General features: G+C 37.6%; 1 protein-coding gene across 2 annotated transcripts in view; it reads left to right on the forward strand.

The window, feature by feature from the left end:
* TTLL7 (tubulin tyrosine ligase like 7) overlaps nucleotides 1–19,585 on the forward strand; it is a 74,875-nt gene that overhangs the window by 8,821 nt on the left and 46,469 nt on the right. The window contains exons 3-10 of one of the 2 annotated variants that reach the window (XM_088153698.1): nucleotides 800–4,020; nucleotides 4,868–4,999; nucleotides 6,312–6,433; nucleotides 9,843–9,910; nucleotides 15,809–15,967; nucleotides 16,821–17,037; nucleotides 17,882–18,046; nucleotides 18,520–18,678. In XM_088153698.1, coding sequence (XP_088009824.1) covers nucleotides 3,996–4,020; nucleotides 4,868–4,999; nucleotides 6,312–6,433; nucleotides 9,843–9,910; nucleotides 15,809–15,967; nucleotides 16,821–17,037; nucleotides 17,882–18,046; nucleotides 18,520–18,678 — 1,047 coding nt within the window. In that variant the 5' untranslated portion in view covers nucleotides 800–3,995. The remainder of the gene's footprint in view (nucleotides 1–799; nucleotides 4,021–4,867; nucleotides 5,000–6,311; nucleotides 6,434–9,842; nucleotides 9,911–15,808; nucleotides 15,968–16,820; nucleotides 17,038–17,881; nucleotides 18,047–18,519; nucleotides 18,679–19,585) is intronic. The other variant, XM_088153697.1, reaches the window with a different exon arrangement.

The following is a 19,585-nucleotide window of genomic DNA, read 5'->3' on the forward strand; positions in this document are numbered from 1 at the left end:
AATTACAAATATATTCCAAGTTCACCTAATTTTATACATTTTTGAAAGGGGAAACTAAGCTTTCAATGCTCATGAAACCTGTCCAATTTTTTTTTCCAAAGGGAGAGAGAAGGTGGCATTTTCTGATTGACAGAATATATAATTTTCTCAAAAATTGCTAGATCAGACACCTCTAAAATCTAATCCTTTATATCTGGAGTTATAGTATTTTTCTATCTCCTAAGGATTATACTTTTTAGCATTTCTTCTGGTTTCTCTTCAGATCATATAAATCTTTCACCCTCCCGACCCCTATATACCTCTTCTGAATTAGTGCAAACATGTATCTGGATCCTTTGAATCATGATTTTAATTCTCTTAGAGTTTGTTCCTGTCCTAGTAACCACACTTTCTGGATTTGGACATGGTGGATTAAGAAATCCAGGCCAATTTCAGTCATGATGCACCAGGAAATAGTGAGTATGGAGAGGGCAGGCCTGAAGCTCATGTATGTTTGTCTCTCTCTCCCTTTTTTTTTTGCATATTTTTTATTAAGGTTACAGTTAATGATTACAATAGTAAAAACTAATACAAACTAAAGAAAGAAAAAAGAATAGTAAGGAATAAAAAGTGCAAGAAAAAAGAAAAAGAAAGAGAAAAGAGAAAAGAAAGAATATGATAAAGAAAAAGAAAAGAAACATATAAAGAAGTGACTTCCAACCTTCATTACAACAAATATAGATAAACTTAGTAACTCTTCATCTCCTATAAGGTTACAAACAGATATCTCTTCATCCTGTATCTCATCCCTTATCTGCAGGTAGTCCTTGACCCACGACCATTTGTTCAGCGACTGTTTGAAGTTACGATGGTGCTGAATGAATGGTGGTTACGACTGGTCCTTGGAGTTCTGGCCATCCCAGCACCCCTGCAGTCGTGTGATCATGATCTGGGTGCTTGGCAACTGTTCACACTTATGACCATTTGCAACTTTCCCTGCCAGCTTCCCCAGAAAGTCAATGGGGAAGCTAGCAGGGAAGGTTGCAAGTTGCTGGGGTAAGTCTCTCCCACCCGTGTGCCCTCCCCAGGCCCCTGCGCTTGCGCTGCACTGGGCACTTGCACACCCCCATGCACCCTCTCTGACTCTCATCCCCTTACACCCCTTACACCCTCTCCAACTTGTGCCACACCCCTGTGCAACCTTCCCAACCCACGCAGTGCCTCTTACACACCCCCTCAGACCCTTGTGTACCCTCCCCGACCCTCCCCAAGTCCATATCTGGTCAGGAAAAACCTATCTAACATGCTGGTAATACACTAAAGCGATAAAATGGGAATGAGAGGGCCAAGACAATCTTTCTACAGTGGTACTTATTGCATTGCTAGTATTCTAAAAGCATGGCCTTCCTCCTGTTCTTTTAAAACTGTGGTATTTTTTAATTTCTTAGTGAAGAACAGTGTTAAGGTATTCTATGAATTTAAGAAGAGCTCTTCTAATGTAACAGGAATTATTTATCTGATCCAATTCTCACATTGCCACACAATTGACACCGGAAGCCACTTAAACAGTACCTTCATGCTATGCTCCCTGAATATGTGGAGACTAATGCAAAACATTTCAAATTTGAACCATTTTCAATTCAAACACGCCCTTTCAACAACAAAAAAGTTGTTTTGCATTCCTAATGAGCTGCTTGGATTACTTTTGGAAGTGTTTCAAGCTCAAAACACCTCTGTTTCTAGTTCAAAACGTTTAGTTTCATGCTTGAAATATTTGCAAATTAATTGAAGCAGTCCATTTCAAGTGCAAAACAACTGCCTCTTGTTCAAAACAACTGTTTCAAACTCAAAGCAGGCATTTCAAATTAAAGATTCAAATTCAGAATGTTTTGCGTATCACTAGTGGTGACGGTATATAACAAATCTTCCAAATAATGATGAACTATACCTTCCAGCAGTACCAAATATTGTGATTAATGGTAGAGAATATTGGGAATTATATTTTAGCATCTGGAGGATCACAGGGTCCTCATCTCATGACTAGTAGCCATTTAGACCCTTACCTTGAATGCTTTTAATCTTCTAAACCCAAAAAATTGACTATGTACTGGGCAGAAAAATACATGTTTTTTGTCTGTTCTCTCTCATGTTTCAAGTTCCCTGGCTGACCCCCAGATTCTAGTATATAAGAGACATAAGAGTATTCCTTTCTACCTACTCTCTTGACATCATATATAATTGTATACATCTCTATTATTTCTTCTTTTTCTCCCCAACATAAAGTAAACAATGATGCAAACTCTTCCTATGAGAAAGTTGCTTCACTCTCTTGAATGTTTTGACTGCCCCTTTCTGCAAATTGCTATTGTCTCTGATATTAATATAATGGCTAGATTAAATAAACACAATCAATACAATTTACCCTCCACATATCTAACACATTTCCAGTGTTGGCACATTAAGTTATAATTCAGGGATGGTTTTGGAGGGGTTCTGGGGGACCATAAAGACTATGGGCCTTCCTGGAGCCTTGGGATTTCAGATTACATCATTCATCCAACTCATTAGTGAAGTATAGGTATGGCGATGGAGTATTATATACTAGGGTTGATTACTGTCCTTGATTTTAAATACTTCGCTGTTGTGGAGAAGTTAAGGAGCAGCTAGCATCCTTTGAAGGAAAAATAGATTTGTGTTTGGGTATGCAGCAATAGAGTAGGGCTCAGCTGATGAAGTAAAGACAACTACAGGAGACAAGATAGTGTTCCTCCCTCCAGTTTGATGCTTGTACTTAAGGAGGGAATGACCAGCTCTCTTGATTCCATTCTGTGAGCATTTGTGTATATTTTCTGCATTTCCGGCAGCGCGTTAGTGCTTGGCTGTGACACAAGACTGTAGGAAGCGGTGTGTATTTATTCCTTCTATCCCAAATCCCAGTTCTTCCATGCCGTATCATTCTAATTCACCACTGGTTTTTAACTGAAAGGGGTGGGCAAGATACCAGGGATGATTTTCCAGTCCATGCCGATAAACTGTGAGATAATTAATTCAAGGTACACAAAAGAAAGAATTAATTTCAGCCATCACAGGCAATGGAATAAAAAGGTTACATTCTGTCTGAGGTTGACAGTCACTCTAAAACGCTGTGGTGGGAAGTTCCTCCTTTTTTAAGCTGCAGTTTCCTTTGAGAATTGAAGACAATATGGCTGTTCCATGTTATTGTTAAAATATATACTTAGCCTATATAATTTATTTTTAGATAAATACCAACTTGCAGTGACTTAGCTTAGAGAACAGAAGGTTGGACGTAGCTCTAAAACAAACATCAGGGTAGGGTGGAGAATACAATGCCTGAGTTTCCAAGCATGCATCTGGTGGTGGATTTCCTTTGTGAAACATTAAGGAACTAATTGTAGGGTTGTAACTTGATATGCGTGATTACATTTCATACAGCATTTATGATTTTCTTCCCTTAAAAGGATATAGATAATTCTTTTTCTTAGCCTTTAAGTACAACCATGACATGCTTACATATCATTTTAAATTATTAAAAATTTTGGATTTGGGTCTAAGATAATAGAGAATAAATGTAGTGATTGTTTTATCTTCTGTAAATCAAGGCAGCAGGCAAAGCTTTCTGCCTAATAGTGTACAGTAATAAGGAAATGTAAAAGCTTTTGGCTCAAATTCAAAGGTTTCCTACCCCCAACTAGAGTCCCTGTATAAGATTGTGGCAGGGTATACTCTAAACAATTCTGTTCCTCATCTGCCTCTTCATCTGATTCTAAGATGTCTTTAAAAAGAATTTTGTGAAAATCTGAATGCTAAAAACTGGTCTGCAAGGAGTGCTTTGTAACTGGTACATATTTCTATTTAAATACAGGCACCTGTGTTTTTTTTTAATCTGGGTTTTGCTGCAGTCTTGAACTGAAATGGTATGAAAAGAAGATTGGCTTGGAAAGTCTCGTAAATTCCTTGACTGTGTGTAGTTCTCTGATTTCAGCATCCCTGTGATAATGCCATCCTTGCCTAATGAGGGAGGTAGGCTACAGACTTCTGTAATTATACTTTGGGTTTAACCAGTATTTTAGGGACAGTTCAGACATTATGTATTCTATTCAATCCTGGCAACACTCTGTATACTGTTGGATAATGGGCCTGCATATATAATTCCATTATGAGTCATACTGCTTATCCTTATTTTAAAAAAAGACACAGGGAATTTGGAGGTACAGGAGTGGGTTTTATAAATACTTATCAAGCTGCTTCCACACTGGGGCTATGCAATGTTGGTGTTCTCTGAATCAGGACCTGCCCGATTCATTAAAACAACTACATCTGATTGCAGGATCATTTAGCTGCAGCAGAAATCTAAGGAAAAGATGATGCCTTAATGAGTTGGAAACGAGAGTTGCTTTCCTACTCTCTGTCATTTTAAAATGCCCCTTCTGAATTAAATCTGAAACTTTGCACCACATTATATGTTTAGGCAGGGTTGTATGTTTACATGGTAGAAGAATCACATGTGGCTCTAACTTACGTGGTTTTGCTAGGATTGAGAAGACTGTAAATTACTTCACTGTGTGTAATATTTTACCACCTTAAATTGAAATTGTATAATTGGCATTTCAAATGTTTTGTAACTGCTTATTTAGCTTTGTTATGTTTTTTAAGGCCATAGATAAAATGTTGTTGTTGTTTAGTCGTTAAGTCGTGTCCGACTCTTCGTGACCCCATGAACCATATTGCGCCAGGCCTTCCTGTCCTTCACTGCCTCCCTGAGTTTGCTCAGTTTCATGCTCAATAGATAAAATAAGTTTCTGTATATTCTCAGTTTGCTAGAAAAAGAGTATAGTGATGATTTAACATATCTTTTTTTTTTTAACAGATAACCAAGGAACCTCTTCTTTGACTTTGAGCTCAGGCCTAACTTTCCAAAACACAATAAGGAGAAAAGTCAGAGAGAAGAAAAAACATGGAACCATTACTGCGAATATTGCTGGCACAAAATACGAAATTGGTAGCAAGCTACATATTCTACTTAATTTACACTTAATCCTATGGTAACATAAAGAAAAATGGATGGAGAAAAGAAAGTTGCATAGCCAAAAAAGCTTTACAGGTCAAAATATTACACAACACTGGGGGTTAATTTATTTATTATATTTTTCCAGTCTTCCTTGAGAAAGGTCAAAGTCACTTGCTTGGGTTCTCATTCAGGCTGTGATTGCGTGTATGCCTCCACCGCCATACAGTGATGCGTTCAGAAGTTTTAACAGTACATTCATTTCTTTCATCTTAAAAGTTAATCTTGGCATTTCAATCCCATTTTGATATGTGAACGGTAACTGCTTAAAAAAATCTTATTCTTACTTCTGTTAGACACTTGCATATTTATTGGAATGTCTTCTTTGTCTTGATCAACTGCTCTAGCAGCTAACATTTTGATAGTACTGTTCATAATACATTAAGCTCAATGTGATCATTCAATTTCACATTCATTTTACACATGAGTTACAAAAGAGAAGAGAGCACATTTTTATTAGCATTTCAGTTAGGGAAAATCTGTTTTTAATTGGGGGGAGGGTTATGACGTGATGTTATAGTCTGTCCAGTCAAGACCATATTCTTGCTGTAATTATCACTTAGAATCAAAGTATCATTATTGAGATGCGTCATTATCCAGAAGACTTACACAAAATTAAATGTGACAGGATTCCCTGATTTCCTTTTTGTTTCATTTTAAGTCCCAAGGTTAGCCATTCAAGGTCCTTGATTTGTTCTTGGTTGGAATATTATCAACTATTCTTTCAACATTTTGCTTTTGCTCATCTATAGCTGTTGTCTCTTAGCTTTTGTTTTATATTTCAGTTGGCACAGGTGGAGAAAAGTACAAATATTGCCTGTTAACACAAGCAATTAAACGAGAGAAAGAATAACATCTTCCATTATTTACATTTAGTTAGAAAATCAACAACTAAGAGACATTTATAAAGTGAACCCTGTCAGAGTCAACATACTGCTGCTGATTTCAAGTAAAAATCAATTGAAGATCTTAGTGGATTATTTTGAAAGCTAAACGGTCTCGCAGTTCCTTTTGCAAACTAATATTTGTTCCCAACTTAACACACAATCAGTATATCTATACAATAGGAAGTATTAGATTTATAGAACTTCATATTGTATGCTAAACAAAGTGGGTAATTTTAATAATGTTGTGTGCTAATATTACTTGCCATACATCCAAGTCTGGAAAATTAATGTTAGCTCTCTGGATATTGAGAAGTCTAATTGTTTATGTGGGTCTTCATGTACCTATTTCTGTCTTGTAGTACGGATAGTAATAGAAGAAATGGGATTTGCAAAGACTCGTGATGATGATGAGACCGCAAACCTTATCTGGAGTGATACTGCTGTGCAGCAAGAAAAAATTGCAGAACTCCGGAACTACCAGGTAAAATACAGGAAGCGCTGATACATTGATTAAAATGGTAAATTGCTATATGTCCAGTGTCTCTCTTGGTAGTGCAGGTGTTGTGGTCAATTAATCCTGGCTCAAAACTGGGAACAAAATATTTTCAACAGATTCATTTGGCAAAAGTGTGATCAAGGTATGGTTCAGAATTCAAGGCAAAGATCCCAGTACCTAAAGCAAACTTCCAAGCTTAAGCAACTGTCAGCTCTTTGAGATAGACTAGGCCAGGAAACAGAAAACACAAGAAATACTAGTACTTTATTGATATAGGCCGTATTAACAGAATCTTAACCTTTCTTTGTCCCTACCTCTTAAATTAAAAAAAAGTTAAGGTGGGGTTATATTGATTTTCTTCCTTACCCCTTCTGGTTTTTCCAGGCTAAGTTCATGTTTTTGTAACCACTTCTGTGTATCTTCTTCAAGGCTACCTCTGTACTCCTCTACAGCAGCAGAGCCCTGTTAAACTTCTAGCAGAGACCAAATTGTATGAATAGTCACAACTGGGACTGGGTTCTACGCATGAACCAGTTTAGAACAGGCTATCATAGATGTTGTTTCGCCTGAGCTTGATTTCTGGTATTTTCATGGACATGGATGTGTTTTCTTGGCAATGGTACAGAAATGGTTTACCCTTGTCTTCTTCTGGGATATATGTCTGTATGTATGTATGTTTACTTCCCAATCTAGTCCACAGCCCTAGTATTTCTCCCAACAGGTGATCGGATGTAACTCTACTTAGCTGGTTTGAGATAACCAAAATTAGCTAGGTACTGCCATCTAGCTGGACAAAGGTAAAGACACCATCAATTGAGTTTGATTGTTGGAGAGTTGGAGGAAGTTCTATTGTGTGAGGCCTCAGGGCAAGCCAATGGTTCTTCATGCTAAGGCTCACTAGCTGCTTTATCTAGTTTTTGTTCCTCTTCTTGTTTGGATGAGGGGGCCATAATACCAGAGAAATAACTGAACAAAAGCACTTTATATATATATATTGCAATATTCTTGCTTCATTTGCATTTTCTCCAACCCTCATTCCAAATCTGATTTTCTAGAATAGTAAGGAATAAAGAACCATTGTGTTCCTAATGGATAATTTGTTCAGATGAAGATTTCAGTGATGGGACCAAATTGCCTAAACTGAGAGAGAGAGAGAGAGAGGGAGAGAGAGATGGATTTAGTAAAAGAGGATGTTAATCACTCTCTATGAAAGATTGATTAAGAAGCCCATACAGGTAGTCCTTGCTTAGCTACCAGAATTTGGACTTGCTACTCTGTCGTTAAGCACTACAGTCGCTAAGTGGAAAATCACATGACTGTGACAGACTTATGACGCCACTTCCCATTTCATCATTAAGCGAGACATTATGTGGGAGTGACTTGCAATTTTACTTCCACATTCTCCATTAACTCTGCTTGCTGGAAGTCGGTTGTGAAGTACGAGAATGTCAATCACATGACTGTGGGAGGCTGTGATGGTTGTAAATGTGAGGACTGGCTGCAAAGCTGTTTTTTTTTAACACCATTGTAACTTCAAACAGTTGCTAAATGAGACACTTGGTAAGCGAGAACTACCTGTACATATTTCTAGTCAATACACTATTTACTAAATTGCAGAGATTACAGAACATATTTAGTAATATTCTCTTGCACTTATACAGTCAGGTCCAGAAATATTGGGACATCGACACAATTCTAACATCTTTGGCTCTATACACCACCACAATGGATTTGGAATGAAACAAACACAATGTGCCTTAACTGCAGACTGTCAGCTTTAATTTGAGGGTATGTACATCCAACTCAGGTGAACGGTGTAGGAATTACAACAGTTTGCATATGTGCCTCCCACTTGGTAAGGGACCAAAAGTAATGGGACAATTGGCTTCTCAGCTGTTCCATGGCCAGGTGTGTGATATTCCCTCAGTACCCCAATTACAATGTGCAGATAAAAGGCCCAGAGTTCAGTTCAAGTGTGCTATTTGCATTTGGAATGTGTTGCTGTCAACTCTCAAGATGAGATCCAAAGAGCTGTCACTATCAGTGAAGCAAGCCATCATTAGGCTGAAGAAACAAAACAAACCCATCAGAGAGATAGCAAGAACATTAGGCGTGGCCAAAACAACTGTTTGGAACATTCTCAAAAAGAAGGAACGCACCGGTGAGCTCAGCAACACCAAAAGACCTGGGAGACAACAGAAAACAACTGTGGTGGATGACCGAAGAATCCTTTCCCTGGTGAAGAAAACACCCTTCACAACAGTTGGTCAGATCAAGAACACTCTCCAGGAGGTAGGTGTATGTGTGTCAAAGTCAACAATCAAAAGAAGACTTCACCAGAGTGAATACAGAGGGTTCACCACAAGATGTAAACCATTGGTGAGGCTCAAAAACAGGAAGGCCAGATTAGAGTTTGCCAAACGACATCTAAAAAAGCCTTCACAGTTCTGGAACAACATCCTATGGACAGATGAGACCAAGATCAACTTGTACCAGAGTGATGGGAAGAGAAGAGTATGGAGAAGGAAAGGAACTGCTCATGATCCTAAGCATACCACCTCATCAGTGAAGCATGGTGGTGGTAGTGTCATGGCGTGCGCATGTATGGCTGCCAATGGAACTGGTTCTCTTGTATTTATTGATGATGTGACTGCTGACAAAAGCAGCAGGATGAATTCTGCAGTGTTTCGGGCAATATTATCTGCTCACATTCAGCCAAATGCTGCAGAACTCATTGGACGGCGCTTCACAGTACAGATGGACAGTGACCCAAAGCATACTGCAAAAGCAACCAAAGAGTTTTTGAAGGGACAGAAGTGGAATGTTATGCAATGGCCAAGTCAATCACCTGACCTGAATCCCATTGAGCATGCATTTCACTTGCTGAAGACAAAACTGAAGGGAAAATGCCCCAAGAACAAGCAGGAACTGAAGACAGTTGCAGTAGAGGCCTGGCAGAGCATCACCAGGGATGAAACCCAGCGTCTGGTGATGTCTATGCATTCCAGGCTTCAGGCTGTGATTGACTGCAACGGATTTGCAACCAAGTATTAAAAAGGGAAAGTTTGATTTATGATTATTATTCTGTCCCATTACTTTTGGTCCCTTAACAAGTGGGAGGCACATATGCAAACTCTTATAATTCCTACACCGTTCACCTGAGTTGGATGTACATACCCTCAAATTAAAGCTGACAGTCTGCAGTTAAAGCACATTGTGTTTGTTTCATTCCAAATCCATTGTGGTGGTGTATAGAGCCAAAGATGTTAGAATTGTGTCGATGTCCAAATATTTCTGGACCTGACTGTAGTTATTGATTTAACTTCAGGTTTAAAATGTATCAGCTTTGGATCAGAAATCCCAGCTAATATATGCATTCTTCTTTTTTCACCAGAGAATCAACCATTTTCCTGGAATGGGGGAAATCTGTAGGAAGGACTTCTTGGCACGAAACATGACCAAGTAATTTGCTTTCTGGTTTGTTTGTTTTTTTAATAATGGAGAACTGTTGGTTACAATGCAGGTTAAGAAATGTAAACGTTGCTATTGATTTTTTTCAGGATATCCAAGTAGTCATTACTGGTTCCTGAATGTCAACCCATTCCTTTTTTTTAAAATAATAATTGTATTAAAGATTATATTATAACAGATAAAACTAATACAATCTACATAGTGTGTGTGTGTATAAAAAGATTTTTTAAAAAGTGCAGGAAAAAAAAGGAAAAGAAAAGAAGGAATCTCCCTCTTCATCTTTGGTGTCTTTATTAAGCCCCTTTTGTAATTCCAGCAGAAAGAAGTTATCAACATATTCATATTCTCACTGTCTCTTCTTACGAAATCTTTGGCAGCTTCAGTAAGTCCCTTTTGTAAATCCAATCTAGAGACATTATCCACATCACTCTTCTGGTTTAATATTTGTATGTCTTTTTAAATTATTAAATCATCATCCAGTTTCATTTGTAAATCCATTATTTCTCTCTCTTTCTTATAGGTTGTCATGTTTGAATCCACCTTCAAATCATTTTTATTCAAGAGGTTGTTCCTTCTCAGTAACATCTTCTAATTTTTCTGTAATAGTAAATAACTTTATAACTTCCTGAATCCATTCATCATAGATTTCTCTTAAAGTAGCCATTGATGCATTCATTTCCTTTTAGTGCCCGATAGTGTCCAATCTTCAAAATAGTCTTATCAGTTGTTTCCAAATAAAAACATAGACATTATCACACAGGAAAGATTCTTTCAATTAAGTTCAAAGTCTTAAATCAAGTCCATCTGAGCCCTTAATCCATTTAAAACTTTGTAAAGCCAACACTAATCATCCTTTTGCTTTATATTCCCCCCCCCAAATCTTTAAACTTGTAGTTAAAACTTCTTTTTTAAAGGATTGAAGAAAACTCACCCAGTGATTTCAATAAGACTTGCCAATCAGAAGGTTCTCAATCTTTAAGAAGCAGAAAAAAAAATTAAATCCAAAGTGATTAAGATTAAGGTTAAAGTCCATATAGGCTACATTAGCGGGTATAAGCTTGATGAATCCTGTGACTCCCAGCTGATTGCAAGCTGACCGGAAAAATGCAGTTCCTGCCATCTGCTCACACACACACACACACACACACACACAAAATCAACAGCTGTCCAGAGTACATGTGGGTAATCTTAGATCTGTCCTTCTCTGGAGAGATTTCAGCAGCCCGAATCCAGAATTCGGGCGCCATTTTTGGCCACTATGTTGTCCCTCTATTCTAGTTCGCCACGATGCTCATTGGAAGTCTCTGAATGTCATCCAGTTCCTAAGGTTGGTCCAAAAGGTCCTGATTCTTTACCAGTCTTTGGTGGTTCTTCCAAAGAGCCATGAAGGATGGATCTATCAACATCTACTCATCAGGGCAGCCGTATGTCCAGCAGCTACAATGGGTAATATTTGATGTGAGGGCAGGGGCAACTACACAGGAAAGTTGTATACTTTATGCCTTACTTTTAAACTTCTTGAAGGCTTCTGGTTAGCCAGTGTAGGAAACAGGATGGCTTTTTGGCCAGATCCAGGAAAAGTTTCTTTTTTAATCAGTTTTCTTTTGACTTCATACATAAGCAATAGAAAAATGTATTTCAAATTGTAAAAAAAAAAAAAAAAAACCAGTTTTCTGTGTAAGGAATTCTTTTAAGTATGTCTATCTTAATGGATGTCTTGAACACGTGAATTGAAATGTATTCTCTCTTCCCAAATACCATGTGGCCCTAATGAGGCAGGGCTTATTTATTCTGATGTGTTCTACTTGAGGTAATAAGGATGAAAGTTATGATCTCTTGAGTGTGTTAAGCCATAATGGAATTTGTTTGCTTTTAGCCTGTCATGGTAATTTGTAAACCAAGAACTATGGCTCAGGATGCTGTGCAACACCCAAATTGTGGTATTTTACATAAGGCACAGTTAAGTTATAGTTAAACCACCTTGTCTTAATGTGGTATGTAAATCCATAGCCCTATTCGTATGTCCATTTCTTCCACACAATTACAATGTGTTTTCACTCACCCTTCCCCCAATATACTCTGTTGCCTGGCCTCACTACACTCCATATGTTGAAGGAGAAGCTCTCCAGTGGGAACTGTTACACCCATTTGAGGCCTATGTGTTAATTGGAACTGAGTACAAGGATACAACAGAACAGTTGAACTGACCAGCAAGTCCCCACTCTCCCATTTATGATTCAAACTGTGAGTGAATAGGACACTCAGAGATTAGATTGGCCCTGTTCCTGTTGGCCTTTCATGAGGCCTTGAAAGCCTAACTGTGCTCGAGCCTGGGGCCCTGGACATGAGTTAGAGCCCATATCTGGTTGTGTGGATGATGGATTAGATTGTGCTTGGCTGCTATGTGTTTTTATTTTTGTTTTATATTATGTATTTTGTGTTTTTATTTGTTTTATTGTAAGCTGCATAGAGTCATGTAAAAGTGAGATGGGTGGCTATATAAATTGAGTAAATAAATCAATAGCGCTTCTGTAGGTAAGAATTGGAATCTTGAGGGGAAATGGAATAGCAGGAGATAAAAGGACTGCTGACTAGTGACTTGGAAACTCTTGCTTAGAGTCCTGGGAAATAAAAATTATATCTGTAATCCCACTCCAAAGGTAGATTTATTCTTAGGAACCAGCAAAAAGGAAAAGAACATGGAATCAGAGTTGCACCGTAATAGACAGTCAGAGCTTCACCCAGAATATGACAATATATCTTTCTCTAGAAACTCCACCAGCATTCGGGCACTAGCAGCAGAAGATAATAAAGAAGATGAATTACCTCAGAATCTAGCAATTCACCCTCAGGGTTTATATCTTAGTCTCTTTCTCCCACCCTTACCTGATAACGGGCTTTTTGTCACTTATTTCATGGTCTTGGATGTGGAAGGCACCAGCACATCTGGGCCCATCTGGTCTTAGGCTGTTTGCTTCCAGCCCTGGCAGCTTCAGCTGACACAGATAAGCTCACTTCTCCTACTGGATCTTAGCTGATAAAAAAGTGATATTAAAGGCAGTGTAAGTCTGGGGGACAGATAGTACTGGATTCTGGTTCCCATATTTTTTTCATGATTGGCTATGCTGGCAATGATTGTGGTCAGTTAGAGTGGAACAATCCCGAGAAGGGCATGGGTGACTTTAGTCATTCTGAATTATGGGATTCCCAAAAATGTTTCAGTTTTTGGCACTTTTATTAATTTTTAAAATATATTTTGAATAAACTTTTATATACTGACTTTTGATCACAACTTTCTCTTCTGAAGGCAACTGTCGAGAAAGTTACAAGTTTTTAAGAAGTTTTTTTAATTTGCTTTTTATAAAGATTGAAGGCCCAGATGTGGCTCCTGTGCTTGCAAGCTCTGCTTTTACTATATTTTACCGTTGATAAAACACAAGTTTATGACTGAAAAGAAAGAAGCAATGGCTTACTGATATTGTATTTGAAATTATCAATAGAGAAAATTGAATTTAGCAACAAGCAATCTTGCTCCATATTTTCTTAGCTATCTTCTCATTCCCTTTTATTTTCAAAAATTGGTATGTTTTGACAGAGTTTGGAGCTATAACAGAAGAGGTAGTAGATGTGCTTGGACAGTGATAAGCTGTTACAATCGACATTTATACATGCACACACACACACACACACACATATATATATATTTAATACTTACTTTGATTTTTACCTTATGCTGAGAGAGTTACTAGACAGCTCTCAACAATTAGATTTGCAAGCATGAAAATAGTTATCCTGAGATAATGCCTTGTTTTTTCCATCTCTGTTGCATTTGTGACATTATTAGTAAGGTAGCAGAGAAGTGTAATTAGAAACTCAGAAAACTGCGTTATACTGAGCTGAGCTACAATTGTGGTGTGCGTGTATGTCTGCGTGTGTGATGAAACTCTTTGCGTATGTTCTCAAATTTTGTGTGTGTTTTTTATATAATAAATAGATTAGGACTAGTAGAGGTTAACACATCTATTTGAAACCTTACTTTAAAAAAAAAAGTCAAATTGAAAATCAGCAATTTTGCTACCAAATTTTAGTGGTGTGACCTCAGGAACTTTGGGCAAGGGAGTAGGGTACAGAAATGAGCTGGGCAGTCATATGTAGCCCTTTGCCTGTGTGGGTTGCCCTTCCCTGTCCTAAAACATAGTATAATGAGGGGAAAACATTCATATCCATACTTTAAAGAAGTGCTCGACAAGCAGAGAAAATGTTCTGACATGAACCACTTTAGCTTGCATTTCAAAAAGGGCTTGAGCAAATGAATTGAGCATTACTGATGTCTTAAACTTTGGGAAGACAAGTCTGCATGAATACTTCTTTGTTTGATACTTGAATTATGTTGCTATTTTCCAGATTCCTGGAAAAAATGGAAGGGGCTGTATGGAATGGGTTTCTTTTCTTTTCTTTCTTTTCCTTCATAGATTAGGCCATTTTTACAGCTAATGGGATTTTCTCCCACTCTGTTTTTCTAAATAGAGAACAGATTCAGCTGTGTGAAAGAAACATCCCACAACCGTTTCCCATGTCAATGGGAAACTAGTTCACTCTCCCCCAAAGTAACACCCTCCAGATTTGTTCATACACCTCTGAGCATTCTCAGCTGAAATCACAATAAGAGATCATGGAAGATGCAGTTCTTCACATCAAGAGGGCATCTGATTAGGGAAGACCTAGTCTTGACTTTCGGTGGCACCCTTCAGAGTATACTGAAGTGCTGCTTCAGCAAGCAAGGCATGTTGTTCATCACTTTATACCCAGCAGGAAATTTTCACCACCTCAAATACAGCTCAGATCTTTCAGACATTTAGGATGTGAGTCATCAGATAATAGGGTCAATTGGTGGGGGTGAAGGTATGAGCCCAATCTTAGTTTGAATGTATATACTTGTGGCATTAAGAGTATCAAAAAGTTCATGGTTGTGCAAGGCAGTAAAGCAATTCTACAGTCCTTAATCACAGCACTGCCAGTACTTTGGATTTATGACGGCCATAAACCCAATTATAAAAATTGTAACCACAGTTGTGGGTTTTTCTGTTTTCATTTTGAAGTGTTCCTTGCACAGTTAGCTAGTAGCACTTGTAACAGGCTCTCTATTGTACACAGACCTTGACATTCTTGGCTCCAGTCCTGGGTCTGCAGATGTATGATTGGCCTTTTTTGCAACTTTTGTACCAGCATAAGCAGTTAGGAATCTCCCAGCCAAATTAATAGAATGACATGAAAATTGTTAAGGTTTTCTTGTTGTTTTGCATTGCTTTCTATTTATTTGTAAAGAGATGAATAGTAATATATGCCTTGTACCAACATTTCTTTAATACAGTCTTTGGGTGTATGAAGATGCTTATTTATGACTGTCATTTCTATGATAACTCTCATAAATCTCTTCTTATACCCCCCCCTTTTTAAAGGAAGGAATACAAATAAATTGTAAGCAATTTAATACAAGTTTTCTTCCTAAAAGTTTCTATGTTAGTTGCTGAGAAAGATTCTGAGTGTGAAAATAATATTTTGAACAAAAAGAAATTATGCAAATTTGGCTTAACTGAAGTAACAACATACTTAGAAAGTCAGATCTTACAATGGTAATATGTACTGCTGGATAATCTTAAATAATTTTGGCACATGCCCTGTTCAGCTTGAGAGCATAGGTTTCAATGAAGCATTTAAGTTGCAATCCAAAATATATTTGGGGATAAATGCCATTAAACTCGGGGATTACTTCTAAGTATATAGGAATATGCTTTTCTTTGTCTAGTTTGCTGCTGCTAAACACTGGAATGTATCAGGTTGAAACCTCAGAGTATGAAATTATACTGTTCTTTTTGTTCTGTTTTTCAGAATGATCAGATCTCAGCCACAGGAATATAGCTTTGTTCCTCGGACGTGGATTTTCCCAGCAGAGTTCACTCAGTTCCAGAATTACGTAAAAGAACTTAAAAGAAAGCGCCGACAGAAAACCTTCATAGTCAAACCAGCTAATGGGGCCATGGGGCATGGGTAGGTGGAGTGGGAGCCCTGGCGTTCTTTCACATACGTTCAGTTATTTATGTTATTAGAATTATAATCAGATATTGACTTTCTTAGAAATGTTGTTCATAACAAGGACGGGAAATACGCTATTGATATAACAGTGGTAACAAACAGTTCCTTCCAAATAGCGGATTGGATTTGTTGGTTTTGTCTCCATTATTATAAAAGTACTGGATATAATGTTACATTTGTCTTATTATACTATCCATATACAGGTAGTCCTTGCTTAACGATGCTAATTGGGACCAGAAATTCCGTCATTAAGCTATGTGGTCATAAGTAAAAAAAAAAACATGACCATGTGGCTTAGCGATGGCAGTTCCAGCAGTCCCAGTTGCCGTTGTTAAGCAAGGATCATATGGGTTGTTAAGTGAGGACCTCATGTGACCCTGACTTCTATCTTCCTGTTGGCTTCCCCATTGACTTTGCTTGTGGGAAGCTGGCAGGAAGGTCACAAATCATGATCATGTGACCGTGGAATGCTGCAGTGACTGTAAATACAAGGTCCAGTTGTAACTATCACTTGTTCAGTGCTGCTGTAAGTTTGAACAGACGCTGAACAAGTCGTTAAGCAAGGACCACCTGTAATGATTTGTTTAGTTAGTATAATATAGTATAGTATAATATTATAGCTGAGAGATATTCAGACACTTGGTAAACAGTACGGTATAGTAGATCTGGTGTATATGCCTAAGAACTAGGTTTAATATGCCTGTCTTAAAGCAAGTAAAAACAGTATCTTAATATTTAAGGGACATGATTTATATAAATAATTAGCCAGAATGGAAAGGTTTCAGTTTTTCTTTTTGCTTTTTACCAGGATCTCTCTTGTCAGAAATGCAGAAAAACTTCATTCCCAGGAACACCTCATAGTTCAAGAATACCTTGACAAGCCCTTCCTTATGGAAGGCTACAAATTTGATTTAAGGGTGTACATTCTAATAACTTCATGTGATCCACTTAAAATATTTTTATATCATGATGGATTAGTGAGAATGGGCACAGAGAAATATCATCCACCCAATGAATCAAATCTGGTAAGTGAATGTTTGAGTGAATAAAAATAGTGCAACCGTACATGCTTAGGCAAGCCTATATATTGTAACAGAGAACAATTGACTGAGATATTGATTGCAAGAGCAATTGTTTTAAACTGATTGTATTTGCCTTTGTTTTTAATTTCTGTTGAGTTGAGGGTCCACAACCCTCATCCAGATCCCAACAAAGCCCATCCACTAGTGTGACCAATGCCATCTCATTCCATGTTCCATGAAGCACTGACTTAAAAGGGTCCAGAAAATCTATTTCCTTTAGGGTTCTCCATGGGGTTAAGTTTAGCCTTTGATCCTGGAGGTAATATATAGATTTCATGACTAGATAGATTTATTCTTCACCAATGTTTTGATTTTACCAAATTTTATGGTAGTAAATTTGAACAGTTCATCTTGACATATCTGAAGAAGTTTTTCCTTTTGCCTGTCCTGAATTTCTGACCCTGGTATACCATTGGATAAACCATGTTCTCTATTGTAATCAAGGGAGAAAGCTACATGGTTGATTTTTTTCCACATCATGCATCTTTTTTTTTTTTTTATTCCTCTGTTGTATTCCCTATTATTTAGTTTTTTTTTTTTAAACTAAACAAATCTGCATATACACTTTCTTGGTCATTTTGGCTGATATCAGTTATAACTGGGCACCTATCTTTTTTTAGATTTATCTATTCTTTCATAAATCACGACTGAGCAATGCTGTATCTTTTTTGCAATGTAAAAACTGTGTTTCATTAGAGTCATCCTTGTTCAATCCCTGTTTAAATATAGCCGTGAACTCCCTTTCTCTGCTTGTCACTCAGGAATCATGTCCTGATTTCTGTTTCAGAGCCAGTTGTATATGCATCTGACCAACTACTCTGTGAATAAGCATAATGAGCATTTTGAACGGGATGAAACAGAAGATAAAGGCAGCAAGCGCTCTATAAAGTGGTTTACTGAGTTTCTGCAAACAAATCAACTTGACGTTGCCAAATTCTGGAATGATATTTCAGTAAGAGAAAATTAATACGCAGTAGCTGTTCTGTGTTTTGTCCGCGTAGTGGCAATGCTCCGCCCCTTTCTTCTTGGACTAGGACATAATCTGGATTTTGATGCATGCAACTGAAGTCCTTATATAAATGTGGCATTTTTATACAGTTAAATTACTGACAAGTAGAGCTAATAACTGTTATATGTAAAATCTTGTCATTATGTCAAAAAAGGGAAATGGGCAAAATATCAGATTTTTCCAGGGAACTGAATAATGTGTTGAACAAATTATCTGAATCCATTGGCACTCCTGATTAAATATTTAGATATTATTTGTCCTTGAGTTTTTGTGATTTAGAGCAGAGCCAACTATCAATTAAATTCTTATTTTGTTACAGTCTTATTTTGCTATTTAATGGAATGTCTTTCTGTACGTTCAAATGAACAAAATAATGATGCCACTCTGCTATCCTAACTTTCTGCACAATCCCTCAGGAGTTAGTGGTGAAGACACTTATAGTAGCAGAGCCACATGTCCTTCATGCTTATCGTATGTGTAGACCAGGGCAATCTCCTGGAAGTGACAGTGTTTGCTTTGAAGTTCTGGGATTTGATATTCTGCTGGATAAAAAACTCAAGCCATGGCTTCTAGAGGTAAGCAGATTTATAGTAATTTCAGTAAATGTATAAAGGTTAAAAAACATAACTGGCATGCCACTCAGTACCATTGCTGAGTTAAAGATAACATGGTCCTATCTAACCGCTGGTTCATATATTACACATTAAAAAAATAGAATAAGAGGGTGACTTGAAGTGAGTTGTGCAAACAGATATGGCTCCTGAAAATACATACATACGTACATACTCTGTGTGTATATCCTCTATCCATCCGTCCATCCATACACACATCCGTACCCACACATACACAAATGTGTATGTATACGTGCGTGTGCATGCATGCGCGCACACACACAAATCCATATAACATAATGGAGCCAGTTTGCTGTTGTGGTTAAAGGCCCTGATCTAGAGACTGGGAGACTATGAGTTCTAGTCCTACCTTAGGCACAAAGCCAGCTGGATGACTTTGAGCCAGTCACCTTCTTTCAGCTCTAGGGAGAAGGCAAGTCTTCATCCTGCAGCGGATTGATCTGGGATGATCATGACAATGATCATGATGACCCATCCATCCATCCATCCATCCATGAATGAAATATATCTTGCAGTTAAGTAGCACCTTTCTAGATCAAGGGTTATATTTTTAGAAGTTTACCATAAAAATATTCTCAGATGCAAAATGATAGGGAAAATATTGGTTACATGTTTGAACCATGAATCAGGACCTCTTTTCTCTAGCTATGCTCACCTAGTTTTTCCTCTAGCAGAAGCTTGTATCTCATCTTAAAAGTATTCTACACCATCTAGTGGATAAAACGTGAAATGTTTTGTTTCAAATAGAGTAATCTTGCCTAACTTGTTTCACATTTAATTTTTCTGGAAAATGCTGTATCAACATCTGCACTGAACAAATACGTTTTTAGATACTAAGAGAGGTATATAC

The sequence above is a fragment of the Python bivittatus genome, unplaced genomic scaffold, assembly GCF_059951505.1.
Source record: "Python bivittatus isolate LINGU-HERP-01145 unplaced genomic scaffold, Pbiv_v1 ctg000700_np1212, whole genome shotgun sequence".
NCBI lineage: Eukaryota > Metazoa > Chordata > Lepidosauria > Squamata > Pythonidae > Python > Python bivittatus.